This window comes from Mugil cephalus, chromosome 1, assembly GCF_022458985.1.
Source record: "Mugil cephalus isolate CIBA_MC_2020 chromosome 1, CIBA_Mcephalus_1.1, whole genome shotgun sequence".
Lineage (NCBI taxonomy): Eukaryota > Metazoa > Chordata > Actinopteri > Mugiliformes > Mugilidae > Mugil > Mugil cephalus.
Genome location: NC_061770.1, coordinates 40,723,343 through 40,745,958, shown reverse-complemented (window position 1 = coordinate 40,745,958; position 22,616 = coordinate 40,723,343). Strand labels below are relative to the sequence as shown.

General features: G+C 43.7%; 1 protein-coding gene across 9 annotated transcripts in view; it reads left to right on the top strand.

Moving 5' to 3' along the window:
• Positions 1 to 5,198: 5,198 nt before the first annotated feature.
• Positions 5,199 to 22,616, top strand: part of LOC124998072 (nuclear factor 1 B-type-like) — a 69,942-nt gene continuing 52,524 nt past the window's right edge. For 2 of the 9 annotated variants that reach the window (XM_047572268.1, XM_047572262.1), the window contains exons 1-2: positions 5,199 to 5,317; positions 14,760 to 15,291. In XM_047572268.1, coding sequence (XP_047428224.1) covers positions 5,243 to 5,317; positions 14,760 to 15,291 — 607 coding nt within the window. In that variant the 5' untranslated portion in view covers positions 5,199 to 5,242. Of the gene's footprint in view, positions 5,318 to 10,057; positions 10,403 to 11,422; positions 12,012 to 14,759; positions 15,292 to 22,616 lie in introns of those variants that run through there. The other 7 variants (XM_047572311.1, XM_047572304.1, XM_047572297.1 and 4 more) reach the window with 4 other exon arrangements.

The window sequence follows — 22,616 nt, the reverse complement described above, 5'->3', positions numbered from 1 at the left end:
TTCACTATATCTTTTCATAGGTACTGACCACTTGAGACAAGAGTGGGAGTTTTGAAGATGCTGACATTTATTTTGCTCATCACCAGTGAGAACAAACTATTCACCTACCACCTAACATATGGCTGATTGATGTATACCTGTGTGCAACACAGTAGCATGTGCAGGTGATGTCAGTTATTTGTATGCTACAGCTTTACATCTTGTAGCTACACCTGTTATAAATACTTCTATTACTTTACCTGAATTAGTAGTCTTTTGAGCAGGTTTTAAGACTATTGGGGCTTCAGACATGCTTGCAGCATGCTAACTTCCAATGCTTACAAGTAAGAGTCCTGCTTTCGAAATACTACTCAAGTGAAAATTTAATTATATTTTGCATTTTTGGATCGTTCTTCAGTGTGTAATGTACCTTCTGTTATAGCTGGCTGAGGTCCAGCAACTTTTACATGTTGGATCATATAGTCCCTTACTGTATACTCTATAGGTATCGTATTTACCACTGGGGTCATGTCATAATTAGTGGGAAAGACATTTTTCTTATTTATAATTCATATATTCATTTTATTAAGGTGTCATTCATTTCATTGAATTAAAAGAGAGGACATTTCTATTAAATCCGTTTTCTAAATTATGTTATATAACTATATATTGTACCATGTTGGCTTATATGTTTTAATGAACAAGCCTGAAACTGAATCCTCGCCTGGCCATGTGTACACAAGTAAACTCACTTTATTACAGTCCAATGCGTGTTAATATAAGCAGGTGGTGCCTGTTTTGAGACTTGTTTCCATTCATCTGTTATACTGATCTCGCAAGTTAAAATTTGCATGTGATAACATGCAGCCTCGCAGTCAAACAAGACAAACCTGATCCTCGTAAATTCTTCCAACTCTTCAGGAAATACACAATTGACCCGTTTCACAACAGACATTTCGGCGTGTCCAGGCAGGAAGAGCGCAGGTGTGACCGAGAGCGACTGCATTCCTCCCATATAGATCTATAGTGAACTTTGTGTGCACGGCTTCAGATATGTCGGCTGTGGTGAAGTCTGTTGGCTGTTTAAACTATTAGCATCTGAATGGACGTCAAACTCAAAGACAGTATAATTACTGTAAGAGCACTTGTGTCCAACCAAATGGATGTCGGCCTGAGAAGTTGTTAAGAGTCAGTGAGGCGTGCGTAATGTGTGCACGATCCATGAACACAATGTGTTGCCCTCAACAATCCCAAGTGGGCAAGATCTTGACTTGTCCACAAGATCTTCTGATTCAAAAGATGACTTATTATTATTGTTTTGTAAAATATTTATTCATAAAGTATTTCTGATTTTTCTTAACTGGAAAATCCATCTCGCTGTTTTGATGTCACAGACGAGTTCTGTAGAATTCTGTAAAATTAAATCAATACAATTGCACACATTTACGTATTTTGTCTATTTTAACAGAAAAATTAATAAGTTAGTTCTATTTTAAATTAACTTACACTACACTAATGGCTGCGGTCTGTGTCTTTACTAGCTAGAAGAAGACACCTTTACTATCCTCGATTTACTGTCCTGTTGTACATATTATACGCTCCTCGTAGTTTTTAGTTTTTAACTAAAGCCTGAAATTTAATTTGGGTTTTTGGGCCGATAACATCTGAGGAGTCCAGCCTCGATCAAAGCAGCCTGGGTTAAGTGTGCTCTTAATCTCTGGTAATGGTTGGTCAACTGGACTAATTAAATAAGTGACCACCTGCTATTTTTTTGGTCAATGACATCTGGCTGAACAAAAGAAATAATTAGCCGCGTGCTCGATAAACATAAAGTGCGCTGGGAGCAGTTATCTCTCTCGTACATGGCTGTTTACCTGTCTAGGATTGGAGTTAGTGGCTTGGCGTGTTCCGCTGCTATTTTGCCAAGCCCAGACACGGATTAAGTCTATGGAGCACCGAATTTATTAATGGATCATTAATTGTGGGTCGCGTGATCATTTTTTTTTTTTTCTATCCATATGGGCTGTATGTCCTATAACATAATGATTAGGATCATCCAGTATCAGACTTGTTGCACTGATGCCTTTCACAGCCCCACGTGCTTCCCCATCATTTGAAAAGTTTCCATTTTCCACATTTACAGGAGGTCGTTCTGAACTTTTTAAAATAAAAGCCACATATAAAGAAATTATTAGGTTCCCTAGCCCTCTGTGAGTCACGTGCAGCAGGTGTCCGCCACGTTCCTCCGTCCTCCGGCCTGCGCGGCATGCTGACATTTTCGCCAAGACGGAGCTATTGATTGGTGTATTGATTTTCAAATAAGCCGTCACCGAAGAAAGTAGAAATCCAATTAAAAGTTGAACTCGAAACTGTTAATCCAATCAAGACGATGAAATGTATCGATTTTGGCCTCAAAATCAATAAGGTGCACCCGGCCCTCGTGTGTGTGTGTGTGTGTGTGTGTGTGTGTGTGTGTGTGTGTGAGCTCGGCCCTGAACGTTGTCCTTTCTCCTGCAGAATGAAGTGTGTGTGTGTGTGTGTGTGTGTGTGTGTGTGTGTGTTGGCATCATTGGCTGGATGGTGTGTAAGAGATGTTTTATGTGCAAGTCCATTTTATACTAATTTTTACAAATGAACAGACATAATAAGTGTGTTGACTTGAGTGATTTACTAAACTTGGTGTTTTGAGTTTTATTCTAACACAGGAATAAACGGGGGATATATATTGTACTTACTCCACTTAATAATTTGACAGTTTTTGTGTATTTAAGTGTGGAAGAGGATCCCGTTCCTTTTTCACTAGCATATGATATGAGCTTGCATATTTGATGAAGGTGGTAAATTGCAAGAAATGAACATATTACTGTATAACACCAGAAGAAGAAGAAGGGAATATCTCATATCATATTCATGGTGGGTTATATTGAGTGGGTTACATGAGTTATATTAAGGTTTTTATTTGTTTGCCATAAAATCCTTTCAACACAAATAAATGTGCAGCAGGGTACAGGGTGATTTGTGTGAGGCCAGTTAAGAACAAGAACAAGAAGTTTTTATTGTCACTAAAAATAGAAACTTATAGCAACTATACACAATAAAACGCAATATATACAATAAAAGCACACAGTAGCACGGAAATTAAAGTAATTGGTACAGTAAGGGAAACGTAGCAGAAATTAAAACAGGAAACAATTAAACAATAGTGCAAATGGTATCCATGTTCGTGCAAATATGCCTATTGAGGAAGAACAGGGAATAAATACAAGAAAATCAACTCCTACATTTAAAAGGACTTTTAGTGCTGCATAAAATGACAATCGCAGGCCCAGAACTTCAATATAAAATCGACACAACTCAAATTAATTTAGCAACGGAGCTCTGAGCAACAAAACAGGGGTCTCTGAATAAACGGGAAGGATCATTTTCTGCAGCAGACGCCCAAACACATCACCTCCGATTTATATCCGATCAAATTTTCTATCTGAGTGCGCCTTGGGCCTTGCAGGCGCCCACTCCTCACAGTGCTCCCGCCTGCATGAACTCGGAGGCCGAATTCCCCGTATGTGTGCGCGCTCTCCGTACAAGCTGATTTAATTTTTACAATTAGATTTTTTTGAACTCATAACCCTTACAGAAGCGACTCTTCCGAGGCCCGAAATGATCCCCACTCCACATTCGTCCAATTAAACCCAGCCCACAGAATATTTCACTTTAATCAGTCCTTCTTCATTTACCCCGGCAAAGTAAACCACCTCACGTCAGGAGTAGCCTTTCATCCCGCAGAGTAACACTCGTCTGCCTTTTGTTTGATGTGAGCTGACATTTGCCTTTCGGTGATGACTGCTCAGTGTTTTATTGTTCTGTCTGTTTAAGAACTGGTTGAATTAGCCGGCTGCTAATTAGGCTCCTAATTAGCACTTTATTAAAACGGGGCGCGCTGAAAAGGTCAGCCGTGAACAGGTACTAATGAAGGGCAATCGGCTGTAAGGCAATCACGTCGTCTGTGTGCCACCATATTTCCTGCGAACCTACAACCGTTTGACATTTGACCTTTAAAACGTGACGTTCGCTTACTGGAAGGCTGCGTGTAAAGACGACAACGCAACAATCGAACCCTTTGTTTTTTGCTGTTGTTTTCTTTTACTTCCAAGCGTTTGTGCTTTCTCTCTGTTTTCTTCTTCTTCTCATCTCATCAGCGTCTATTTGTTGCAATTAATGCTAAGTAACTGTTGCTAAGTCCACCCACCGTTACCCGTGGGGAAATCCAGCTGCCGCCGAGTGGCCCCAGCGAGGAGGATTGGAATGTGGCAGGAGAGAAAAGGTCTTTTCAGCTGGCATTCAGATAACATTTACATGGACGCGCCGAACGTCTTAATTTATGGATAAATAAAGCGGAGCGAAAGCCCAGCATCCTGGACCCTGGATGACCGCTAGATGTTTACAGCTGCGTTTTTGGAGGGGGTTACAGGTTGAGTCACCTTTAGAATGAGAGAGGCCATTTTTTTAGCGACATTCGATTATCAATTCACCCAGATTATTCACAACAGGGCCTTTTTGTGAGCAATTTGAGGCATCTCATCTCATCTCATCATGCCTTATTTCTGGTAATAGTTTTTTTTTTCTACCAGGTTTATCGTCAGACCCAAACAGGGCGAATAAGGTTGAGACGCAGGGTAGCGCACAGGTCAGCGATGACTCACAATCAGCTCGTTTTCTGAGCCCGTCTGAGGAACATTCTCGAAGAATGACGCTCCTGTTCTCAGCTATGTCGTAATTGAAATGTCTAAGTGTGGGGGATTTTTTTTTTTTTTTTAATTCTACAGATGATTACACAATTTTAACAGCAAAATTAAATTCCTCACTGATGAGTTTTGGGCCAATTTCCCTCCATCCGACCCGACGGACGAGTGAGTGCGTATGAATGCAACCAGGAGACCACTTGTTGCAGCAGCGTTTGGTTCCACGTCCGTCCACCTCCAGCACCAAGGAGTGGGAGAGGAGGAGATGGGGGGGTCGGTGGGGGGAGGTTAGCGTAAGGGTGGGGGCTGCGGGGTCACGGCTCCTCGTAATTACCACAGTCAGGTTCAAGTCACTGGTCAAGCTGTTGCAGATTTTTTTTTTTTTTTTTTTTTTTATTCCCCTCCCATAATGCAACGTTGTCTGGCCTACATGTGGCACAGCATGCCTCTACTGATGCCCCTTTGATTAGGTGTCTTATCTTCCACCGGGCTGCACGCGTCCGATTAGAGCCGGGAGAGCAGCGATGGCAGGGAAGCTGACGGAGAGGTCCATTAAATGGCAGCTCTGTTATGACGTATCAGCCAGGACCTGGTGGATGGTAAGTGGAGCTCTTTGTCCTGTCCCGTCCACGTCTTCTGTGGATTGACTCAAATATTTTCTTCCTTACTTTTTTTTTTGTTTGTTTTGTGACTTTTTGTGTGTATAGTCTGAATCTTCCCCGTTTTTTGGAAGTGATGGAAAATCGTCAGGTTGTGGAGCACTAAACAGCTTGTCCATTGACTTCCACAACTTTTAAGTATATGTATGTATATAAATAAGTTTTAAAAGCATTAATTACACTACCATAAATCTCTGAATAAGTGTGACCGTTGAGGCCTGCAGAAAATAACTTTAAATCCACAAATGTGCTCGAAAGTGGCTGCAGAGATTTGATGATTTTTTTTTTTTTTTTTTTTTTTGAGGATGAAAAGGGAGCAAAGGGAAATAATAACTAAAGGAAACGTTCAGCCTGCTTTGGGTATAAGAGCGATCCTCAAGTGCACCTCTCCGTGCACCCTCAGCAGTGTTAATTTAGCAGCAGACAAAGAGCCCTTGTCCAGCCCGCGCCTTTCCCATGCTGAAGAGGCAACGCTGGCTGACATTTCTTTCTGAATATTTATTTACTCGTCTGACTACAGGCGAGCTTTTATTGTGCCTCGTCGGGGTTTTAGGTTGAGGTTTGTTTGTCTGTCCCCGCGCACGTGAGCTGAAAGAAAATCCCCTTCTCTCTCTAGCTGCTTCGCGGGCCATGGCGCTCTCCCGCTCCTATAGCTCGTCCCGTTTTCAGACGCCGCTCAAATTAGATTTTTGACTCGCTCCTAAGCCGTTAGCACGTCCTCCCTTCATGTTTCTATACATTCAGCGATAATGGAATCAGCTCTCATCAGATGCAGACAAAGATTGACTCTGTGCTGTGAAAAATTCGGGAGGGATTTTACGGGCAAATTTCGGCGAGAACATGATGTGAAGCACATTGCTGTCAGGATTAGCGGTTAATTAAAAGTTGGTCTTTTGGACGGTGGAACACTGAAGGCTTTAGCTGCTGACTCGCTCTGGTGTCGTGAAAAAAAAAAAGACGTTGAGGCGCTGCAGGAAATGGTGCAATTGGTAGGAAATTGCGAAAGTCAGACCAGACCTCCAGTCCTGCTCCTGAGGTGACATGTCAGTTTAAGGCATAGGACTTCAACAGAGGGGGCCACGACCCCTAGCAGGTCCGTGGAGGTACTGCAGGGGGATCGCAGAATCTTTGGTTGATTAGACATTTTTTATATATTTTTTTTTAAATTTTCCCCCACAATTTAACATATTTTATTAAAAGGGATAAATGGAGGTAGAGGACGTTATATTCCAGTCAGCACTTCAGTCAGCAAGCTGAGCCAATCACGAGGCTGCATATTAAACCGACTCTGTCAGGTTCCCCGCAATTGGCCGAGAGCCTGCTCAGTCCCCAGGTGAAATCTAGAAGCACTCTGCAATATTAGCAGAAGAGAAGCTAACGGTGCGAATGAATTAATCAATATTGATTATTTATTGTTTATAAATAGCACTAGGCTGAGTTTAATATAGAACACATGTAGTAGGTCGGGGATCCTTGGCCTGAAAAAACGTTGAAGACCCCTGATTTAATGGAAAGACGCATCACTAATCATACTGTAACAAAAACTGGTAAAAGAATCATTAAATACATGTTCTACATTCTCACACCAGCCTTTTGTTTCTTTTGCTTATGATATTAAACATTGTTGGTGTTAATGGAATAAGTAGAGACCCCATTACACACAGTGTAACTGAATCCAGTGACGTTCTTGTAGCTTTAAGAAAAAGAAAAAGAAAAAGAAAAAGAAAAAAAAAAGCTATCCATGTGTTTAGTGTGTCTTTTTCACCGTCAACATGTTGACAGGCTGCAGTGGGCGAACCACCGGCATAAATAATACAAGTAATGATGGCCGACTTCCAAGTAGCTGACACTTGAATAAAACATGGCCGCTGCTAATGTTATTGATTACGGAGCCTGTAAAAGTATTCACCCCTTTTTCCCTCTTGTACAAATGGAATCGTCGTCTCTATTATTTGTTTTTTATTTTGTTGGGGTTTTTTTTTATGTTTTTCCGAGAAGAATTCAGACGGTTTAGTCCGAATAGGTGTTTAAGCCTGATCAGTGCGACCTGACATAAGCCTGAGCGGCTTTGGAACGAAGAATGGAATAAAAATGCTGCAGATGCACAAGCATCGACTGAGGCCTGTCCCCACAGACTCGGTGCTGGGATTGCAGCCAAAGGTGCATTTGCTAAATATTGGCACGGAGGAGGAGGAGGATAGGCTATATACGCAGTCACTCATTTTACATTATATATATTTTTTTTTATGAATAATTGACATTACTTCGCAGAAATCTGTTTTCACTTAGACATCAAAGAGGGGTCGGTTTGCATAAATATTTGTCAGAAAGCCAAATTCTATTTAATTTGAAATCAATGAAAAGAGGAAACATTGACACTTTTTACAGGCACAGTTACTAAAAAAAATACAAAACATATGATACAAAATATTTTAATCTAAATTTCTTGTTTATCCCAGCATTACATATATATCTAGGGTTACTTTAGATTGTGTAATAGCCTTTTTTGATGGATAATGAATCACTTCCTGCTGTATGATGACCACGACACAGTAATAGTCTCATGTGGTTGTGTGCTTAGATCCCAGTAGCATTTGCTTTCATTCGCACTTTTCAGGGCAAACGTAGCTTTTACTGTTGCAATTTAACTAATCTCCCAACACACACGGCTTCGTAGCATATATTCATCGTATTAATTGCCACTGAAGCAGCGTCAACTTTAAATAACAGATCCACAGATGTACGCAGGACCCGAGTTTTAATGCACGCGTGCAGAAGTAACTCGCAGTTGTGTCCGTGGCCACGTGGGGGCGGCAGACCCACGCTCAGAAGACGTGTCATGCGCACCAGAGGACTGCGTGAAACGAGGCTGGATTAATGAAGGCTGGGAAGAGTGTTGGTGTCGGTGCATGTGATAATGAGCCAGCCTTTCATGGTATCATTGACGGCAATTAAGAAGTAAAACCAGTTAAAACTATCAATAAAGCGTTATTTTGCTGGACATTATGAGTTGAATGTATAACCAGACCATCCCAGTTCTTTAGAAACTCACATTTTAATAGTCAAGGGACACACGCAGGCTCCACGAAGAATATAACTTTAAAGCTGCCGATATCAGAGTGAACTTACATTTAATATCATCACCTGTCTTTCATTTATTCCACAACTGATTTTATGTTTGATGCACTTTTATTATCATTATTATTATTATTTATTTTCTATTTAGGTATTCATAAAAAGTGCAAGCACTCTTCACGAGATTAGTGGTGGACTATGACAGTTTCTGCTATTGTTATGGACTGGATGCTCAGTGTGCGGTCATAAACTTCTGATGAATGATTATACACAATGAGGTCACCCTTTTATTGGCAACGCTGCACCATCACTGCAACACCACAGCACAACAACAGTGCCTGTTACTGTCACAACACTGCTGCTGTAGCTGTTGCCGCACTACATATTAAATGCATTATGAGATACAGGTACATATATGAATGATAGAAGCAGAATATGTTGCTTAATGTTTGCGTTATTGATGCAATTGTGGAAAAAAAAGTTAAAAATGATCCCTCAATTGGTAATTATTTTGAATAATTGGATATAGGTAATAGGTATGTCTGTTAAAATCATAATAATAATAATAATGATAATGATAATGATAATAATAATACATGTGTACTATAAGGCAGCAGCAGAGCCATGCTTTCCATCATAACTAAAGGACTACAACGCTCTTCAGACTCGATGTCCAGCTCCGGTCAAACTGCACGTCAGAGGAGCGGAAGTGAGGGGCCCAGGGTACAGAGTCCCGGGGCCACTCCTGCTGGCCAATGAGAGGCGAGAATACAAAGGCTGTTGCAAAACAGAGCTGTATAAAGTTACAGGAAAAACGTCCGCATGACGGTCGGGAAATGGAAGATCGCGCTTCCAAAATAAGAGTCAGTTCAATTAAACATTAAGAGAGAAAAGTAGTGCAGGGTGTTTTTTTCTGATATGCTATAGCAAGGGTATCAAACTCGTTTTAGTTCACGTACGGCCCAGTTTGATCACAAGCGGGGGTGTTCCAGTAACACAACAGCATAACAACCTGTGAGTCACAGCTCCAGAAAAATAAGTCTGCTGTTTAGTCTCGTGGCTCAGTGTTGTGGTACGTTCACTTCTCTTTCGAAAAAAATGGACAAATTAGGGCCACTGGTTGTTTTTGTTGATAAACTGCAGTCTCCTGTGTAGTTTTCGCACTTTGCAAATTCATGCTGCGGACCAGATTAGACCCTCTGACGGGCCACTTTTGGACCACCGGACTTATGTTTGACACCTGTGGGCTATAGTATCACATTTCAGTCTTTAATTTATATGAATCGCAGCATAAAACAGTTAATCTCTTGTCTTATAGAAGGTATGTTACATAAACTACAATCTGTAAAATAATAAGAGTTTCAAGAGATTTTCAAACCATTTTAGTGACCCCATCAACCAATGATAGAAAATATTTTATTAATATATAGTCTGTTAAACATACTTTTACACATTTAGGCGAATATTTCAAAATAATATTGTTTTTCCAACTGAACGTGGATTTTATTTCGAAAAGCCGTGCCGGAAATGGTCTTGTTTATATTCTGTGCGCTTTGACGCACTGCTGCTCGGAGCCGGAGGGCGGCAGTCAGTCAGACAGTGAAAGTGAAGGCGGAGACCAACCCAGTGCCGAAAACTCAGCCTCTTCTGGATCACGTTCAACTTCTCTGAACAACCCCAAAAAACGATCCAAAAAAAGTAAGACTTGGAGAGGAAGGAAGAGCAGGAAAAAAAGAGAAAAAACGCGAGGTGCTCCTAACTTCTCTTCACCGCTGTCTGCCAAGAATTGTCTTCCGGTGTTGACTTTTTTTTTTTCTTTGCGAGCACTGCAAGAGAAAACCCTCCAAAGCACAAAGTTGAGCGTGAGAAATGTGAAGCTACCGGCTTGCTTTTTTTTTTTTCCAACCAGACTCCAGGATTCCCCATTAATCCATGCAGTACAGTGCAATGGTACGTGAACATGGATTATTATTACTTTGAAATGTGATAACGCGCTTTGCGATGACATATATATGGGCTATACATACATGTTTTTCAATGTGATGCCTTCAAATGTCGGGGAGAGCCGTGGAGAAGCGGGCTGACTTGACTCGGACCACAACATTGGCACGGTCGGGCCAAAATTGTAGTGAACTTGGCACGGGTTCTCCGGCAGCCTATGTTAACATCCCATTCCCCTTTAATCTGGCAAATGAACTGTGTGTGGACTGATGACAGCTCTGCGGGGTACACACACACACACACACTCACAGAGAGACACGCGCACACATAAACATAAACGTTACAGCGCGCGCGCTGCCTCAACAATGTTTAACTTTTAAGTTTAGTATTTTTGCTACAGTGTCGCACACCTATCTTAGCCACGAGTATTTGTGATTATTTATTTGTTATTACTGTACAAGCACATACGACTTGTTTTGGTTTTCTGATTTAAAAATGTAAAAAAACAGCCAAAAAAAAACGTTAAAAAATATATTAAATTAATTAAAACGCGTCAAAATGCTAAGCTATCATTTGCACAGCCGTGCACGCTAATTTATTGGTTAAAAATGCAATTAATAAATTATTAATTCGGTTAGGGCTCTTTTAAAGTTCCACAAACCATACCCCACTCGTTATATTTATTATGTGAAGATTATTTATTATTATTATTGTAATTATTATCGCTGCTAAAATGGACCGAGCGTTTATTTTCACCGCGAACCACAAACGCTGCCTTCAATTACCTAAGCCTGAAAAGTGTTGACACAGAGCTCAGGGGGGGTAAAGGGGGTGGCAGAGGGATACTTTTCCCCCCTTTTCCCCTTCTCTGCGCGGCCGAGGCTGAGGTCCAAAGTCCCCCGAAGCTCGTAAAATAATTCTGCTAAATGAATTGTGTGCTCGCTTAAGCCGGGGAAGGAGAAGAAGGTGCTGGAGGGTGGATAGTACGAGCTGTGTGTTTGGAGGAGGTGGGAGGAGGAGGAGGAGGAGGGGGAGGAGGTGGAGGAGGAGGAGGAGGAGGAGGAGTGTGACTGTGTAATTACGTGGGTGAAAAAAAAAAAAAAGAGAAAAAGTTGGGTCTGATTTGCTGGAATCGCGCAGGACCGAAGGTGCACCGGTCGATTTCATATCAAGTTTGGTTAAAGCGGGGGTGAACATCGCACACACTGCTGCCCTGTGAAGCTCCCCGTAATGCTTTTATACGCTATCACTGCACTGAGACGCGCAAAGAGCCCATAGAGGAGTACGCAGCAGCAGCGGCAGATCAGTTCGCACCGGCTCTATACGACTACAATCTGCAACTTGCTTACTCTGCGCGTTAAAAAAAAAAAGAAAAGAAAAATCTCCTGCATTCAAGTCTCTGCGGCGACGACAATCTTTGGATCGCAAAAGCAATTCATGGATGTTCTTGGATAACTCCTTTTTGTTTTGTTTTTTCGCGGATATAGCTGCTCCTCAGTCTCGCATGGTGCACGTCGGTCCAGGAATGGCGCGATAAAGTGATCAGAGGAATCAGTCCCAAGTATCCACTTTTCTCTGTAGCCGTCTCGTCATGTATTCCCCGATTTGTCTAACTCAGGTATCAGTGTCTTTTATTTATACACTTCTAATTGCTGTTATTTGCATATTTGCGCTGCCGCCGCCGCACGCTGTAGGCATGTTATAAAAGTTCTGCGTACGCGCCAGGACATATGTGTGCAGCTTTCAGCTCTGCGTGGCAGCCACTTTCATCATTTGTGTGAGGAATGCACGTCAAGCGAGAAAAAAAAAAACAAACAAAAAAAAAACATTGCCTCAAAATGAGGCGAAATTTAAGTGCTCTGATTTAAATGTGCATGTTTGGGTTTCACGTGTGGTGATTTTTTAATTTTATTCCAACGCAAGTCCTCGCGGAAAAACCCATCCAGGGCTTTTAAAGGCGCTTAAGTGTTAATCTGTACGCGTTCTTTGCGTGCGTAAAGTTGTGCGTAAAGGTGATTTTTAAGACAGCAGGCCGTCTTCTTGATAATCTGAATAATTGGTCCAGGTATGCTGGTTTTCTCTCAGGTTTAATTAGGTTAGTTGCGTCCCTGTACTAACCTCTCTCACACACACACACTCACTCACACACACTTCCTTCGCTAGCATTGCTTGAGCTGTGTTTTTATATATATATATCTTATTATTTTTTTTCCAGGAGTATATTTTTATTTGGAGTAAAACCCTTACACTTTAGGGAAGCAAAGTTGGAAGAAGATAAAGCCACTTTCACTGTAGGAAGATCAAACGCACGATAAGGTTGATTCAGCAGTTGGACAGAGTAGCTGGCTGTTTTGGCTGACTCAGTTTTACTGTTTATATTTTACTTGGCATAAGTAAGTGATTGACTGAGATGTGGTTTAGTTTGTACTTAAGAGGATTGTGCTTTTATGGCCCCGGCTGAAGTGCACTGCGTAGGCCCTGGCCAAGTCATTTATCTTAACAGCATTTGGCTTTTGTTAAAAAAAATAAAAAATAAAAACAAGGATAATTCAAGTGTTTCTGAACGGGACACAAAAAGCGAAAAGGATTTTAGAAACTGTTGCCGCTGAGAACATTTACAAGCGTTTAGCCTGTACTTTTGTCATTTTAATTGGCAGCTTTATAGTGAGGAGATGACGTTTAAAGAAGTTTTCCGAATGTTTTTTTTTTTTTTTTTTTTCACTTCTCTAAGCGACTACCGCCCGGTGAATGTGATACATTTTTTTTAGAAAATTTGAATCCTTGCTGTGTAAAAAAAAAAAGCTCATTTGTTCTGTTTGGTAAATGATAATCGTCTGACACGGCTGTGCTGGGGTTTTATTGGCCCGTGCAGTGCAGACCAGAAATGTGGCTTCTCAGAGGATCACCAGCGGCAGGCGCAGATAGGGAGTGGATGTCTGTGGTTTCCTATAGCCTGCTTTGCCCGCCTGCCTACGAAAAAGAACAATATGTGGTTTAACTCTTCAGAAGCCTGCCTAAAAGGGGATGCACGCACTCATTAAATTTGACATTTTAATGACCCTAAACAAGGATAATTTAATATTTCCACTTCTCGTCCAGAGCAGCTGTAGTTTCTGATAATTCTCAAACCATCCGGACCTTCCTGTGGATTCCTATAGAGGATAAGCACCGACAAATGATTAAATTATATTATGGATTTATTAATACTATCAGTGTAAAATCCTTGGACAAGTGACCTGTGTAACAGTGTGGCCATTTAGTGTTTTATGGAGGCGTTACGGGGAAATTCTGTCAAGTTGCAAAAAGTTTATTTTCAATAAATTGTCCCTTAAACGTGATAGAAAGTGAACTAAATTGTTACGTGAATGAAAAAGTACAAGAGAAAGAAACATTTGAAAATGTTGTATTTTCATAGTAATTAAAACCCCCAAAAAAAGAAAAAAGAAAGAAAGAAAAGAATAACGCATTATGATTATTTTAGACTGGAGTCGACGTGGAGCGTTTTTTAAATGTAGGCCGGATTTTAATATCCCTAAATAACCTCAGGCTTTTGGAATGAAGCTGGGCAAGTGCCATTCCATGTGTCAACCTCAGCCCTTGAAATGATTTGGCATGAATTCATTTTTCGAGTCCTAACTCAACCTTTGCAAATACTTTACGCGCCGCCGTTTCGTTTGATGCGCCGACTCTTTCCCCTCTCATTTTAATTTCGCGTGGAACAACGGGACACACGTACTCTGCGTGGGGCTGTGAGTGTGTGTGAGTGTGTGTGTGAGTGTGTGAGTGTGTGAGTGAGTGAACGGGGATCTCCTGAACTTCCTAATGTGCGGCTGCATCACGTTTGGCCTTTTCCAGCTTGCCCTCTGCTCTTAGGGAACACGGGATATGTTCACAATGGAATGCGGATAGTTTGATAAGGGAAATACAACTGTGAGGGGCGCATGCTCTCTGCAGCGGCGGCGGCAGCAGCAGCAGCAGGGATACGGGAGTCCGGCTCCGGGAGTGAGAGCGGAGTTTGCGAGAGCACACAGCGATCAGGCTCGGTGCTATTATTTTAACTGGCAGCTCGTGTAAACGGTGGAATTTCCTTGTTATATCTGCAGTTGGTCCCGATACATCTAGGATGGTAAAATAAGTGTTGCTCCATGATCAGAACCATGTCAGCCTCAAGCAACTGTCAATAACATTATGAGTTTTTTTTTTTTTTTTTTTTTTTTTTTTTTTAATTTTGTGGTCTGACTTCCCTTCTGCCTCGGATTAGTAGCTGAATAAACCCACATTTCTTCCCCTCGTTTGATGACATGAGTTTCTTATTACGTTTCTCTCCCTCTCTCTTCCTTCCTCCTGCCGCGTCGGATGCTCCCAGGATGAGTTTCATCCCTTCATCGAGGCGCTTCTCCCTCACGTCCGTGCCATCGCCTACACATGGTTCAACCTCCAGGCCAGAAAGCGCAAGTACTTCAAGAAGCACGAGAAGCGGATGTCCAAGGACGAGGAGCGCGCGGTGAAGGACGAGCTCCTGAGCGAGAAGGCCGAGGTTAAGCAGAAGTGGGCGTCCAGGCTGCTGGCCAAGCTGCGTAAGGACATTCGACAGGAGTACCGGGAGGACTTCGTCCTCAGCGTGACGGGCAAGAAGCCGCCGTGCTGCGTGCTATCCAACCCGGACCAGAAGGGCAAGATCCGCCGAATCGACTGTTTGCGGCAGGCCGACAAAGTTTGGCGTCTGGACCTGGTGATGGTCATCCTCTTCAAAGGCATCCCTCTGGAAAGTACAGACGGCGAGCGCCTCGTCAAGTCTCCACATTGCACCAACCCAGCACTTTGTGTCCAGCCGCACCACATAACAGTATCTGTCAAGGAGCTGGACTTGTTTCTAGCATACTATGTCCAGGACCAAGGTAGGTTCAACCTCAGACTGTGCACATGCGTGTGTGTGTGTGTGAGAGCTAATGCTCATGTGTGAATGATAGCTTGGCAAGGTCAAGGGTCACATGTTACTTTTTGGCAGCGTGGCTTCGACTGGCTCAAACCATCACTACATTCGCCAGAAAAATAAATGGTGCTCGGTCACTCTGCATTTCTGTGATCACATTATCGTCTATATATTTTTTAATGGTCAATATATATCAGTGTTACGCGTAGAACATGTTTTAAATGTGTCTTTGCTCGGCCGTGCTTCACGGCACCGCAACTTTAACGGGACACGTATGTTGCACACACACACACACACACACACACACACACACACCGACACGCTGTATACCTTTTCTGTTTGTCTAGAAATTAAATAGTGACATTTCTGTAGCAGCTTTGGCCGGCTCGACTGAAATGAAACTACCGGTAGTATATTTTTCCAGCGTCGCAGGATTCCAAGAAAATCTTTTCTGTTTGAGCGTAATTTTGAAAGCTGAGCACGGTAAAGAAAACAAACTAAAAAAAAAAACTAAAAAAAATTCTGTGTCCCTTTAATCCCCATTATATATTGTAATATAACAACATTCCAGAAACTGGAATTTTTTTTTTTCCACACTTCAAAAGATGATAGTTACAAAGAAGCAATTAAGAAGATATTTCTAATAGAAAGTCACATTTCAGCCTCATTTGAAGCCTTTTATGTTTCTCATTTGAATTGTTTTTAATGTGTTGAATCAGATTTTTTCCTCTTTTTTTCTGCCTCCTTTGCTTTGAAAAGAGGTGTTTTGTGGACACGCGGATGTTTGAAAACCGAATACCTCACCGTGTTAAGAAATTGGTTGCCAGGTAGTGGAACGTGTCCCGACACGAAAAAAAAAACAAAAAATTGAGCGGATGCGTTTCGACCGTTTCATTAGAACTGAATCACTGCGCATTGTTTTCCATTTTCCCTACAGAAGAAATAGTGGAACGATGGGAAATATTCAAAACCGATCACGGCAGCTTTGCATGTAAAGTGTGAACTTTACATATTCACCCACAGTTTAATGAGATTAGAAGTTGAGATGAGCTCATAGATGTTCTAATTATTTAATCAGCGTCCTTTTTAGTCGCATGTTTCCTCCCTCCTGTCCGTCCGGTCTGAAGGCTGACCCCCTTTTTTTTTTTTTTTTACAGCCTTTTCAAAATAAAACGTGCTTCTCCTTTAACAGTGCATAATCACATTTCAGTCATTCACAGTTTTTGGAACTTACTCCATTTATCTGCAGGAATCCCCCCTATAGCATTCCTCAGTGAAATTCCCCTATATTAAATGCACTGCAACGACACAGGATAGCCGCCAATACTGAGGGAGAAAGAGAGGTATGGCTAGCTCATTATCATCAAACCGTGAGCGCCATTTTGTGTTTGATAAGTGCCAGGGAAAGCAGAAGGCACAGCACACAGACAATAATGGTTGCCACTGGCACCGGGGTTGGCATCAGACCCTCTTTTGTGTCTTTTGTAGGATGCCACCGCTTCTCTGGTTTGCATCTGCTGCATTTTTAACTGTTCGGGATCAACTTGAGAATGGCTGTTTTTTTTTTTCCCCCACTATACAACGTTTGATTAGGAATTCTGTGCGCTGCGTCGCCAGCTTTTATTTTAGGGGGAAAAAAGGAAAAAAAAAAAAAACGTGTCTTCAAAAATATTGGCGACATGATTCAGTTTTTTTTTTTTTGTGCTGAAGATCACAACGGTGAACACAATGCTCCCCTTCGCAACTGAATGCGCTTCAAGGGTCAGGGCGATTATTTACCGCTGTCTTCAAAAATTTCGCTTGATTGAAACTTTGGCAAATACAAAATAGCATTCTTCAGCCGGGATCACAGAAACGGACGCGTTTTGTTTTTGTTTTTTTTTTTGGTTTTTTTAAATTCATTTTCTTTTTTTTTCCAGGCGAAAGCGTCTTTTACCAAGCAGCGCTCGCGTCCAGACAATGCAGCCATGTTGTGGTAGCGTGCGGCGCGGCGCCATTTTGTTTTACACCGTGCCAGGGAGGCAGGCAAATCACCAGTAATGGTTGTTAGAGGTTTGGAGGTTGGCATCGAACTCTCTTTGTCTGCTTGCAGCATGCCTTTGATTCGTTGGTTGGCATCCGCAATGCAGTGGGCACGTTGGAAAGTTTTTTGACAGTGGCAGAATGGGAGCCGCTGCCTTTGTTCTGCTGCAACTGCAAACAAACACACAATCAAACACAAAGAAACTAGCAAACGGCTCTGCCTGAAAACCGAATCTGGTATTTGTGCGAAGTGCTAAAAAAAAAAAAAAAAAAAAAAAAAATGGGTTCGGACTGATCTTTTAACGCGGTTCTCTCCGTCTTTTAATTTGGTAAACGAATCGCTTCTCCTGCGACGTAATTGAGCTGATTTCGCCTCGAAAGTGTTTTTTTTCTCGTCTTATATTTTGTGTCAGAAAACAAGTCGAGAGTGTATCTGTTTTTTGTGTTTTTTTGTTTTTCGCCTGAGGCCGGTCGCAGCCTGAGAAAGGTCGCCGGGTTGGCAGCGAGCGTCCTAGGTGGATTTTGAGAGGGCACTCAGCCCCGTTGTTCTGGGGCACAGACGCGTTTAGCCAGGCAGGGCTGTAGCACCCATGTGCATGCCCAGATGAATGCCCGCTGGGAAGTAGGCTGGGGTCTGGGAGTGGGGGTTGCGGTATCCATTGTGCCAACTGGCAGGCCGCGTTCAATACAAGGCCCGGGCTTCTCACAAACACACACACACATTGCCGCGGTGCTCAAATGCACTGTTTTATCGTTATCTGATAAAACAAGAAATGCAATTCTTTTTTTGTTTTTTTTCCTTTTTTTTTTCTTTTCCTTCTCTGACTCATCACCTCTCCCCACCTGGATTCATACTTTGCATATCCAGTTTGACAGCTTGACGGAATAGTTGCAACAAGGCATGGAGATAATTGTCGTGTAGGGGCATGTCAGAATCCTGCAGGCCTCGTTTGTATTTGATTTTTGTTAAGCTGCTCATCAGCGTTTGGTTCAACCGCTGCAGTTATCGCGTTCGCTGAAAGGGTGTCGAGATGTGCCCGGGTACGTGTGGAAGGAGGAATTTTGGAGGAGGCTTTCGAACTTATCTGTTAACCTGCGAATTGCGTTTTAAATCAAATCCTGTGTTGGCGCAAAAATAATTTGGAACGTTTCTGGGAGTCGCGTGACAGCGGCGGTTACTAAGGTAATCCAATGGGAGCGAGGTCAAGCTGCTTCCCCATTACTCCGGTGCTAGAAGTTAACACGGCCATAAAACATCATTACTTTGACTCTCTTTTCCCCCTTAGTAATGTAACTTTTTTTTTTCTTCTTTTTTTCCCCTAACACCGTCGTGATAGTTTGTGGAAATGGATGGATTACCTCTGACGACAAGCTGCCATGTTAATGGACACCTTGTTTTACAATCGTCTTACTTAACCTCTGACCCGGGGGGGTCGTGACCCCTGCAAAGGGATGTGACAGGGTGTCCTCTGAAGTTTAATTGAGCAAAACAAATCAGTGAAAGCGCGCTCGGGGGGGCACGTGGAGGAGGAAGACTTTTTAGCCGAGGGGGGGTTGGCGGTCAGGGGTTTGGCGGCCCGGGCTGCGCGTAAGCCCCCCTCGTTGACCTCCTCAATCGGGGTCAAACCGCAGCGGTTCCCGGGATCACCGGTGGTCTCTTGGCAACTGCCTGCCTCGGCTCCCCTGTCGCTGCTTCTGGTCTGGCTGGTGGTCCCTTGGTTCACTGGCCTAAGTGAAGGGGAGTAGGCAACCGCCGACACCCTCCCACACCCCTTCGCCCCGCGCTCCCGATCACTCCGGCCCCGGGTAGCCCTCGCTTTCTCGCGCCCTCCAAAAACACTAGCGACGGCCCGCTCGCCACGCTGCGTGGGGCGGCTGTTTGCATCTTGTTTTTCCGCCTGGCCGCCTCAGAGGCTTTGGTCGGGCGGCCAGTGTGGAGGTCTGACCTTCTGGGTCGCAGTGGAGGTCTGTGACTAAGCACAACATCCAGCCCTCCCTCCCCGTGTTCCCTTATCCTCTTCTGCCATCAGGAATCACCCCCGCGGCACGCTGCCCAGTCGAATGACTCGCTCACTCCTTCTCCTCTCCCAGTTTCTTTTTCTTTTCTCACTCCCTGGCTTTCCCTCAAGCCAGAGACTCCGACCACGACAGCTGTCCCGGGCTTAGGCGCTCGGCCAGAGAAAGGGTGCCTGGGCTCATGCCAAAAGTGTGAAGCAGAACTTGCGAAGCAGACAGCGTTAAGGGCACTACTGTTTAATTTTTTTTTTTTTTTTTTTTTTTCGTGGGTTATGTCAACTTAGTTGGCCTTGTTTAATTTTCTAGTTTGTTTGGTGAGAGGCAAAACGGACTCGGTCGCTGCACGGGAAATTTTTACAAGGGAACGTTCGGAGCGGCCTCAACAAAGGCGGCGCAACGCGAATCCTGGGAGCAACCTTAACCGGCGCTTCCATATAGAAAAACCTTCTCAGTGAACCGCACAACCCCGTGCTCAGCTTCAATCCCGTCTTCCTTATTAGTATGCAATATAGCCCGCAGTGTCTCTCTCACAGAGCCATAACCTATCGAACACATTCTCTCAATCTAATCCACTTAGAACTCCCTCCCAGCTTCACCGCTTGCCTTATTGATTTCCGCTTCCCACTAAATGTCTTCCCGATCCTTTTTCTCTTAACCCGGGAGCTATTTATGTTTCGCTGTGCAGTATTTCTTTCTTTCTTTCTTTCTGTCTTTCTTGCTCGCTTGCTTGCTCTGCTTTTTTTTTTTTTTTTCTCCTCTCTCGGTGTCTTTACTCCCTCTCCCGACTCTTTGGTTGTTTGTGCTCTCCATCTGACTTCCCTCTGCCTTCTTTCCCCTCCTGCTCTTTCTCAAACACTAACCTGGGTGCAGTGCAGCCAGGTTGCCTGGCTCAGTATGAAGCTTGTGTTATTAGCAGCGGGGCTTTGCTCGAGCAAATACCTCAAGGCTTAAACAGGCCGTGTTACCTCCTTAGCCCTCTTTTGTGAGCCATGTGTACATAAATCTCCATGGAAACAAGGCAACTCGGAGCAGAGGCCACTGAGAAATGTGGATGCTTTCTTTCTCGGCAAAATTTACAACTCCCTCCTTTGCTAGGCTACAGTGTGTTTAATTTGCTTGTGTCACAGTTTGCGCTGTTGCATCCGTCAAAAAACGGGACACGGCCTTTCTTCGGCATTGTGAGGCGCGGGGATTGCGCTGAAAAGCCTTTTCTTGTGTATTTCAGCAGGAGACTCAGTTTTGCGTTTGTGGCGGCACTTGGTTAAGGGCCGCAGTTTGTGTCATTAGTCTATGGTTAAGATCTCAGCTTCCCCACACTTTCCCAGGCTTTTGGGGAGGACCCCAAATGCATTTCAAATCCCCCCGAGGCCACTTGACTGGAGGACCGGCACCTCCCACTCCTCCTGGGTAGATTCCCCACCCCCATCCTGTCTGCCAGTCCCACCAAATGAAGACAAATGGGTACATTCACCCCCTATCCCAGGCACTACACCGTACCTCACTGTCCTGCCTCACAAAGCAGGCCCTCCCTGCCGCACAAACTTCTCCATCCAATGGCCGCCCCTCTCTCTTCTTTGCCGTCGTACGAGCGTAACTGCGAGAGAAACTTACCGTTGTTATCCAATCTGTCTGCTAGACTGGCCATGTAAGACAGGCAGAGGCGGCGGGTGAAAAGAAGGATAAGAAGGTTCAGGCGGGCGACACAAAAGTCTTAGGTCGGAAATTTGTGTGAAGATGCTTTTTGACCTTGAATTTATTCAAGTCAGTCAAGAGAAAAGCGCCCTCGAGTATCAGAAGGAGACTTTCATGCAAAAAGCCGGTCCCCTTTACTCAGGATGGAGGCTTGAGAACAACCAATGAAGGGAAGAAAAAAAAAAAAAAAACGGGAAGGGGTAGAAGGTGGGGTGTTATGGGGAACTTTGGGCAGGGACAGACAATCAGAGCGGTTGCCCAGGAGACACTAACTTCTCCTCAGTGCAGCGCCCCCCCACCCCGCTTCACCCCATCAAAGTCTTTTCAGTCCAGACAGGGCCGATCAGTGGCCCAGAGTGATGGTTGTCTCTTCTTTTGTCTGGCGGTACAGTACGGCCCATCACTGTGACGGCCCGACAAGACCTGAGCGGGACAGGGGGAAAGAAGAAAAAAAAAAAAAAAAGGGCCCGCCATTGCAGCAGCACTGTGCGAAATGTACTTTTGGGTGGGCATGTTGTTGTTTGGGGTAAAGGGTGGGGGTGAATCCCCAGAGGATTTCTTTCTAATGTCGGTGCAGCGGGTCAGAGAGGGGATATGGTGTCTGGGTCTTGGGAATGGCCTGCTTGGGACGGATTCATCAGCACCCCATTGAGTTGTCAAAGCCAGCGAAAAGAGTTTCCACTCCTCCCTCACATATGTCAGGTTGACTTCTCAAAAAAAATAGGAAAAAAAAGCTCCCAAATTTAGAAACCGGTCGTCGAAACAGAAAAAAAGACGCCCGAAAATCGCTTTTACGAACAATAAAACCCCCAACAACAGCGCATGATTTTTTATTGACCCACGCAGTGAGGAAAGTAATACAGCAGCAGAGGAGGCAAGTCGGGTCAGAAAAATAAGTCATCTACATTTTTAGCACTTACATAAACATGCTGTCTTTTATGAAACATGGCGTCCTTGAGCGGTGGGGCTGTTTGTGTTTAAAGCGAGCCCTATGGAGGGAACGACTGGAGGAGAGGAAATATGGACGCTTTGTTTGTATGAAGATCTCATATCTCAGGATCACCAAACCCGGCAGATGTTACAGATTTTCTAGAGAGGTACGGTGCTCCGTGCGCTGTCACGGATCGCTTTGTTTTCGCTTTGCGTCGAGACATTAAAACAGCAAACTCATCCTGTGATTGAAGCAAGAGCAGATCACAGAGGTGCACGTTTTACACGTATTTCTTGTTTTGCCAAAATCAATTTAAGACACGGTGTAAGTGCCAACATGTCACGGCCACTTTCTGGTTAGAACAGACTTTGCTGCGAGACTGAACCACAAAATTTCCAGCTTTTATCCAAAGAAGTGTTCCCTTTCAGCAGATGTAGAAGATGTGAATTAAGGTGCTTGGATAATTTGCGAGGCACAAAGTCTCATATAAATTCAGTAATGATCAAGTTGTTTGGCCACAGTGCTGCTGCCGCTGCCGCTGCTTGTGTTCCGAACATGCTGATCCAGTACCGCGTGGACCCTGTGATTAAAACCCGCTGCAGCGCTAGCATGACGGTTAATGAAGCCCG